The sequence below is a fragment of the Pseudophryne corroboree genome, chromosome 2, assembly GCF_028390025.1.
Source record: "Pseudophryne corroboree isolate aPseCor3 chromosome 2, aPseCor3.hap2, whole genome shotgun sequence".
In the NCBI taxonomy this organism is placed as follows: Eukaryota; Metazoa; Chordata; class Amphibia; order Anura; family Myobatrachidae; genus Pseudophryne; species Pseudophryne corroboree.
This window is the reverse complement of record NC_086445.1, coordinates 950,098,744-950,106,879: the sequence shown is the minus strand read 5'-3', so window position 1 is coordinate 950,106,879 and position 8,136 is coordinate 950,098,744. Positions and strand designations below refer to the sequence as shown.

The following is an 8,136-nucleotide window of genomic DNA, read 5'->3' as shown; positions in this document are numbered from 1 at the left end:
GATGCCCACGGTCAGAATCCCGACCCTGTCATCTCGACAGGTTTTAATGCCGACAGGGGCTTTGCACTAAAAGAACCCTAATCCTAACCCTCCACCTAGCCTTCCTCCCTGCAGCCTAACCGTAACCCTCCCTTTCCGCAGCCTAACCTTCCCCCTGCAGCCTAACCCTCCCTTTCCATAGCCTAACTCTAACCCTCCCTCCCTGCAGCCTAACCCTAACTCTGCCCTTCCGCAGCCTTATCCTAACCCTCCCCCTGCAGCCTAACCCTCCCGCCGCAGCCTAACCCTCCGCGACATAGTTACGTTCGGGTTCCCGGCACCGGCATTCCAACATGTGTCGGGATTCCGAAGCTGGCATCCTGGCCGTCGGGATCCCTAACGCCGGCATGCTAACTACAGCCCATCTAAAGGCATTTCAATTCATTTAATTATTCATTCACTCTATTATTCCAAATGCCCACTTTTTTTTTCTCTAGCAGGGCTATAAATTTAGTTGCTCCCAATGAGAGATGTGAATGCTGCAAATTAGAACAAGTGAACTGTACACTAATTATGTTTATTACTGGTCTACTTTATGTTGTAGATTTGATTTCAGACTTTGATTCAAGTATGTTATTCCTATTAATGTCAATGAATTTCTGTTAAGCATGAATGGCTCTGGTGCTTAAGGGATGTTGTAGGTAATTCCCCAGTGCTCCATGCATTGATGATTGAGGTCTTTTTCTTAATAAGATGTTGGATAGTAAACGTTTCGAGAAATTACCTTTTTACATGCATTGCAGATAAGCCGTTGACTCGTAACTCCCAATCATTTAATCCGCATTATGGAAAAGTGATACAATTATTTCACCGGTTGAAATGATATCCTACCATTTCTTGTCAATAAGGATCAAAGGAAATAATGTATTCTATGTTTAATTGATAAGATGTATATTAATATATCACACATTTGCACACGTTGTATCATGCTTAATCAATACATAATTCTGAAAGAATATTTTTGTTTATTTGAATTCCTTGGTTAAACATTATACAGACTTGCACAAACGACATGTTAAATGGAAATGTGCTGCATTTTGACATTATTGGGTGAATTATACATTTTCCAGGCATCATATGGATTAATGAGGCTGTTTCTAGGGTGAAATTTATTTGGTGACTGTGGCCAGTGGTGCCAAGAGGTGGGGTAGAGGGTAAAAATTTCCTGGGCCCAGGTCTGCTGGTGGGGCCCAGATAAACTCTTCCTGTGATTAGGCCTTGCCCCCTGAAAAGTACCTGGGCCCAGCCAGGCTCTCTACTGCCCTGGCTGGGGGGCATGTCATGCTCCTGTGAGTGGGTGCTTCTCATGTGCTAGGCATGCCCCAAAAGAGGTGTGGCTATGCCCCCTGCATGCTGTGGCCACACACCCTCCTGAGGGTGGCGGGGGGGGGGGGCAGGAAGTTGTTGTACCGGGGCCCAGGATTTCTCTTGGCAGCCCTGACTGTGACAATACTGGTGATTGGTAAACTAACTATACAGTAAGCTTTCACAATTTTGTCAGGAGATCTGGTCATTTTTAACCAAGTTGGAAGATAAGTTGTAATCTTTTCGTTTTTTTCTGAAATGTATCATAAAGTGAAATTAGCTTAAGGTAGATGGCAAGGAGGATCAGGTCCATTGTCCTACAGACGCAAAGGCATTAGTTTTGTAAATGCTGTTTATATTATATAAAATTTTAAAAGTTGGTCTTTTTATAATGATATCTAGTGTTCATTCTAGCACCCTGCACCTTTCAAATCCTGTGCAGTTCCTCTTTCCTGCCTGGAGTGTCGCTCTCTGCTCTAGTGCTTCTCAGCACACACAGGTCTGTATCACAGCACTGAGTTACAGATCAGTGTGCTGAGAAGCACCACAGCAGAGAGTGACACCCCAGGCAGGAAAGAGGAACTGCAGAGGATTAGAAAGGTGCAGGGTGCTAGAATGAACACTAGATATCTATACGTGACATTTACCATGCTGGCTGTTTTCTCAGTAAAGTCATATTTTATAACACTGTAATTGTTCCTAATTATTTTCTTTGGGAGGGGCTATAGCAATGTTTTCTGTTAGTCATTGGATGTAGTATACAGTGGAGTTCTATTGAAAACAAATTAAATCATTAATTTCTGGTCAGTGACTCATATCATTCAATAAGAGAAGTATTTCATATCACTGTATCTCTTTCAGCCCTTAGGGACAACAGGATTGAACTGGTACGAGCATCTTGGCATGAACTAAGCATCAGTATTAGTGAAGTCTCCCTGACAGATGAAGGGCAGTACACCTGCTCTCTATTCACTATGCCAGTCAAAACGTCCAGGGCTTTCCTAACGGTTCTGGGTGAGTACAAAGACCTCTAACCACTAGACACCTTCAAAGAATGCATACAATAATCAAAGCAACAAATTCACAAGTAAACATTGATTGTTGTCATTATCGCTGCATGATTTCAGTGTATTGTGGAAGAGCTCTTTTTTAAGATGATATCTATCTCCTCATTCCCCATATGTTATTACCAAATTAAACCTTACAATTATGTGTGTAGACATGATCACCTACCTGGTTGCCGCCACTTCCATACTACAGCACATGCACCTGTCTGCAATAGCTTCTTGGTATTGCTAATGTGTCCGCTGGCTATCAGGGGCAAGCACATACTGTATGCAGAAAGCCAGATAGTTTAAGTCAAAGCTTGGTCCCACCATTCATCGCATATTGTATCATCACATATCCAAGTGGTTCTCAAATCTTTTTGAATCACGGTGCCCTAGAGCAGTGGTTCTCAACCTTGGTCCTCAAGTACCCCTAACAGTTCATGTTTTCCAGGTCTCCTCATAGGATTGCAAGTTAAATAATTTGCTCCACCTGTGGGTCTTTTATAATGTGTCAGTGAGTAATGAATACACCTGTTCAACTGCTAGGTGACCAGGAAAACATGCCCTAGAGTATCAGAATTTTTTCACGGCACCCCTAGGCCAAAAGTTTCTTTCTGAGAAATTTAGAAAGAAATATTAAATTAAGTAAAAATGGTTAATGTGTCATCCTTACCTTCAGTTTCTGTGTGTGGTGAGGGCTAAGCTTTGCTTCTTTTTGCCAACATATTTTATGATTGACAGCCACCAGCACAGGTTTTGCCTATTACATTGACCATAAATTATTTTAATTGGTCCTGGACCACCAATCCAAGGCACCCTTGCAAGTGTCCTGAGGCACCCCAGGGTGCCACGGCAGACAGTTTGAGAACTACTGACATAGCCCTATATAGTGATATTATTACCTTCAGTAGCAATGGGATTTTTAATCAACATAATGGGAGACTGTTGTACTACATGCAAATTATACACAGGGCGGTATGTACTAAGTATTGCTTCTGCAATGCGGTACATCTCGCCACTTTATTGTGTATATACTCACCACGTATGTACATAAAAATGCAAAGGACAAAGCCCTCCCAATAAGTGCTGCCCTTTGCAGTCACTGGGCCTCTGAGTTTAGGACCTGGGATCCTTCCCAGGGCAAAGTGCAAAAGGAAACCCATAGGCTTCTATTCGATAATGCCACCCAGAGATGGCGTTACCCACTGGCTCCAAGTTCCAGAATGCATTGAATTCTGAAACTTTGTACATACGGATATGCAGTAAAAACTCTGGAAATGGGATTTTCTGAGTTTTTACCGCATTTTCTGCTGTAGTACATCCCACCCAAAGTTTTGATGACTGTTTTCATGTACAGCAGTGATAAGTGGAAGGTAATAATGCACCAGCCAATCAGCTCTTGTCATTTTCTAACCCGTAATGACTGGCTTATCACTGCTTTATCGCTTCTCCGGGAGTAATACATTTGCCCCTATATTTGTTAATTTTCCTTATTTAGGTATGATGAGACTGTAGGTAGTTGATAAATAATAGATTTTATGTTACATACTATATCACAATTAACTGAATTCTCCCCTAAATGACCATTCCATTGTTATGTACGGGACATTTGTACAAGTTTTGTTAAAACTTAGCACGAGTACGTATTTTGGGGGTAATTCTGAGTTGATCGCAGCAGCAAGTTTGTTAGCAATTGGGCAAAACCATGTGTACTGTAGGGGGGGCAGATATAACTTTTGCAGAGAAAGTTAGATATGGGTGGGTTATTTTGTTTCTGTGCAGGGTAAATACTGGCTGCTTTATTTTTGCACTGCAATTAAGATTTCAGTTTGAACACACCCCACCCAAATCTAACTATCTCTGCACATGTTATATCTGCCCCCCCTGCAGTGCACATGGTTTTGCCCAACTGCTAAAAAAAATCCTTCTGCGATCAACTTGGAATTACCCCCTTTCTACGAAACGAAAGAAGATGGATGTAATATCAAAGTGCCTAACCAGGCAGATTTTTTAGGTAGAAAAAAGAAAATTTTCTCTATTATACCCACCACAATATCACAAAATTTAGCTGCCACTGCAATCCTTCGCACCTTTTGTTGTGTCAATCAGTAATATATACTCCAAAACTCAGTATTATATTAAAATATGGAAATTCAGTTTATTGGTGCATATGAATGATGTAAATAAAACAGCATGCAATTCAAAAGAATGATACTCAAACAAGAATCAATCATCAACAAGTCCTTACAAAATGTCCTTCATATCTTCACTCATCTGAGGAGGATCCATCATCACACATAGCATTCAGAATTGATGGTCAATCATTGCCTAAATACCAGCCTACGCACAATTATAAGGCAGTTTTCCATGTCTAAGGGTGAATCTCAATTAAACGCAGGGAAGACTACCTTCTTATACTATAGTTTCTGCTTACAAAGCTTTATTTTCTGCCTATGGGCTATTCCCTACAATTCTGTTCTAACTGGTATATATCTGGACTATAATGCTTGATGTCCCCACACCATGACTCATTCTTTAATCTTCGAGGTCTGATATCTGATGCCTTAAGTTTGTTTACAGACTCCTCAAAGTACAGTATTTGTACAAACTCCTTTGCAAGGCGTCATTGAGCCCACACATTAAACTACAAGGCATATAGAAGGTCTGTTTGTCAATCTGTTACAAAACAAGGTCTGTATACAGAGATGTGATAACTACTACACTGGGCCTCAAACAAGAAATTTATGTGTGATGCAGTAAACACTATAATTTTAAACCACTGGTAACAGTCACATACGGGACAAGCCATGTCCACCAACGTAAGTGCTGCCTAGTAGTATGAGTAAGCTCAATTTGCACTCAAGAAAACTTCATAACCTTGAGGGGCTAAATTATCAAAATGAGATGAAAGCACATAGAGGGCACATTTATGGGGGAATTCTCTACTTTGCAGGAGTGTCCAATTCCTCTTCCTTCAAATCAAATGGATTGAATTCTCTACCAACTCTGCAGTCCCAGGGATTCGATCTTCTTCCTGTATGATGAGAAGCATTTTCTCACATCTCATGGAATAATTGCTTATAAAACCAATGAATGAACTTAAGGACGCAATTAATGAATTACTGAATTATGCACCAACTCTGTAATATATACAGATGATTATGTGAATGCCTTGGCTTGAAACTCTTGTACTTGCACACTATATCCTAGAGTACAGTATGCCTGTTCCACCCAGCCCACTTACATAAGGCCCTAAGTGGTCACATGAACAGGTTTAGGAAGAGTGCGGTTTCAATTCGCACCTGAAATAAGAATCATATAGTTTCACTTGTGCAGAGAATACAGTTGAGTCTCCCATATTCGATGTTAGGGGCAAATGTTAGGGACAAGGAGTTTTTGGATTTTTTATTTTTCTGTATTTTAGAATATTTGCAACCATACTGTAATGAGATTATGATATATGTGGCATGGGAACCAAGTATGTGAATGAAATGTATTTATGTTTCTTATACACCTTATACATATAACCTGAAGGTACTGTAGTACAATATTTTTAATAATTGTGTGTATGAAACAAAGTTGTGTACAAGTTTGTGTACCATCAGACAGCAAAGGTGTCACTATATCAGTCGTGCTCAAAAAATGTTGGATTATGGATATCAGATTTTCAGATATGGGCGAGTCAACCTGTATTTATTTGTGCAGTATATTAATTTGTGATTGTTGCTTCAACATTTGAAAAACTACTGTATAAAAGTGAATAACCTTAACATTCTCAATAATAATATACTAAGTATTTGTCATTAAAATATATGCAATACTATATTCTATTTAGCCTTAACGGTTATTTTTTTTTTAAGGCCACTTACACAAACAAATAATTTGGATATGTATGGAATATTACAAAATATGTTGTTTCCAAATTACAATCTTTTTTATATATAAATGTTATGTATATTAATCATATTTTTTGCCGAAGCATTGGGAATATTTTTTTTTTGTGGTACAATTCTTTTTTAGTATATCTGTTTGCTTCATATTGTGCACAGGGGACAATATTCTGGCTACAGCCTAACTTAAACCTTTCAACTATTTATTCTTAAAGGCACGGTGGTCGTAAAACTCTAAAATTAAAGAAAGTTTTACAACCGCTCCATGTTTTTCTTTCCGCCTCCATGTTTTTTTTGGATCTTGTTATTTCCACCCGCTATTAGTTTTTCTTGTTTTATTGGGAGCACTTCACCATTTATACCTAATTCCCTAACTGATCTCTCCCTTCTTTTTCCTCAGAGGGAGTCAGTGACACTAAAAATGAAAGTGATTCATTGAGAAAGCCACAAAATAACACTTAAACTCAACACTTTACGAGATTCATTGAATGTCGGCAGCTGAATCAGATGAAATTGCTATAGTTTATTGCAAACACGCCTATGTTCCTAACCTGTTATACAATTTTAAAGATTGATTTTTTTTTTCTGTCCACGAACTTCACTTATTTTAGAATACAGTGCTCCTTCACTTAATAAGACTAATGCTGGAAGCCAGTCATATTAAAGTTAATCCAGCAAGTGAATTGGTTTTGTGCATAGCATGTGAAAGCTGGCTAGCTTTTTTTAAGCCCCACTGAGACTATTTTACAAAAAAATCTTTACAAGTTTGCCATTAAGGACAAAAACTACCCATTCTCAGCACAGTATTTCAGGATAATAACTTCCTCGGCTTAATGCTTTTCCATGGAGACCTATCTCTGGATCCAAAGTATGAATGTCTAGATAAATCCTCCGTATGAACTGATGGTTAGGCATAATATAAGCAAACCAAGGGTTTCATATATAAACTGCACACTATTAGGATATGTGATTATCAAAGTGATTTCTTTGTTAATTTTTTCCCCACGCGATTTATTTTATGCTTTGTTTGCTATTGTTGTTTGGTATCTTTTTTGGTGACAAAATAAAGCTATTGGAACAGTTATATTTCCATTTTTAACTGACTTTCTTAAGTATTTGATTTTGTACTTTACTATATATTTATAGTATTGTATAGACTCTTATATTGTGGTTAATTTATGTTTGTTTTTATAATACATTTTTAATTTAGATGTTTCAAATAAACCATTCTTTTTTTATATGTATAATTTTTATTTAACTTCTAACAAATGAAATATGCATTTACTTATTTGTATTGTTTTAGGTGTCCCTGAAAAGCCACACATTACTGGCTTTACATCCCCCGTCATGGAAGGAGAAATAATTCAACTGACCTGTAAAACATCTGGTAGTAAACCAGCCGCTGATATTAGATGGTTTAAAGGTGACCAAGAAATTACAGGTAAGAGGCCATTGTGAGCTCAATGTCAACATTTTCATTTTGAGAACCTTTTATGTATATAACAGTGGTAATATCAATGGGTGACTTCTTTGGAATTTTGAAAATGAAAGACTAATCTGTGGTGAAGGTTATTGCATATGATAGATGTTTTCCATGTGCTCATCTGCTCCAGATTCACCCCTAAAGCATGTACTGTATATGGATGAGTATTAACCCTTCTTTTACCTTGCCTCACAGAAAAGTGGCAGAAGCCGCCATCTTGTGATTTTTGGTTGGAGTAAAATTGGGTAAAATCCATACTTGCAAACTCAGCTGGAACTGTTTGAAACACTCAAACATTTCACCTCCCCCATGCTCCTGGAAGTGTAGACTTGGATCCCACAAATTGTATTATTGTGTCTCTTAGGCATTT

The 8,136-nt window shown here is 38.4% G+C and overlaps 1 protein-coding gene across 2 annotated transcripts in view; it reads left to right on the top strand.

Annotated features, from left to right (window-relative positions):
* The first annotated feature begins 2,223 nt into the window (after positions 1-2,223).
* CADM2 (cell adhesion molecule 2) overlaps positions 2,224-8,136 on the top strand; it is a 336,165-nt gene continuing 330,252 nt past the window's right edge. For both annotated transcript variants that reach the window (XM_063956308.1, XM_063956307.1), the window contains exons 1-2: positions 2,224-2,358; positions 7,587-7,724. In XM_063956308.1, the coding sequence (XP_063812378.1) occupies positions 2,319-2,358; positions 7,587-7,724 (178 nt within the window). In that variant the 5' untranslated portion in view covers positions 2,224-2,318. The remainder of the gene's footprint in view (positions 2,359-7,586; positions 7,725-8,136) is intronic.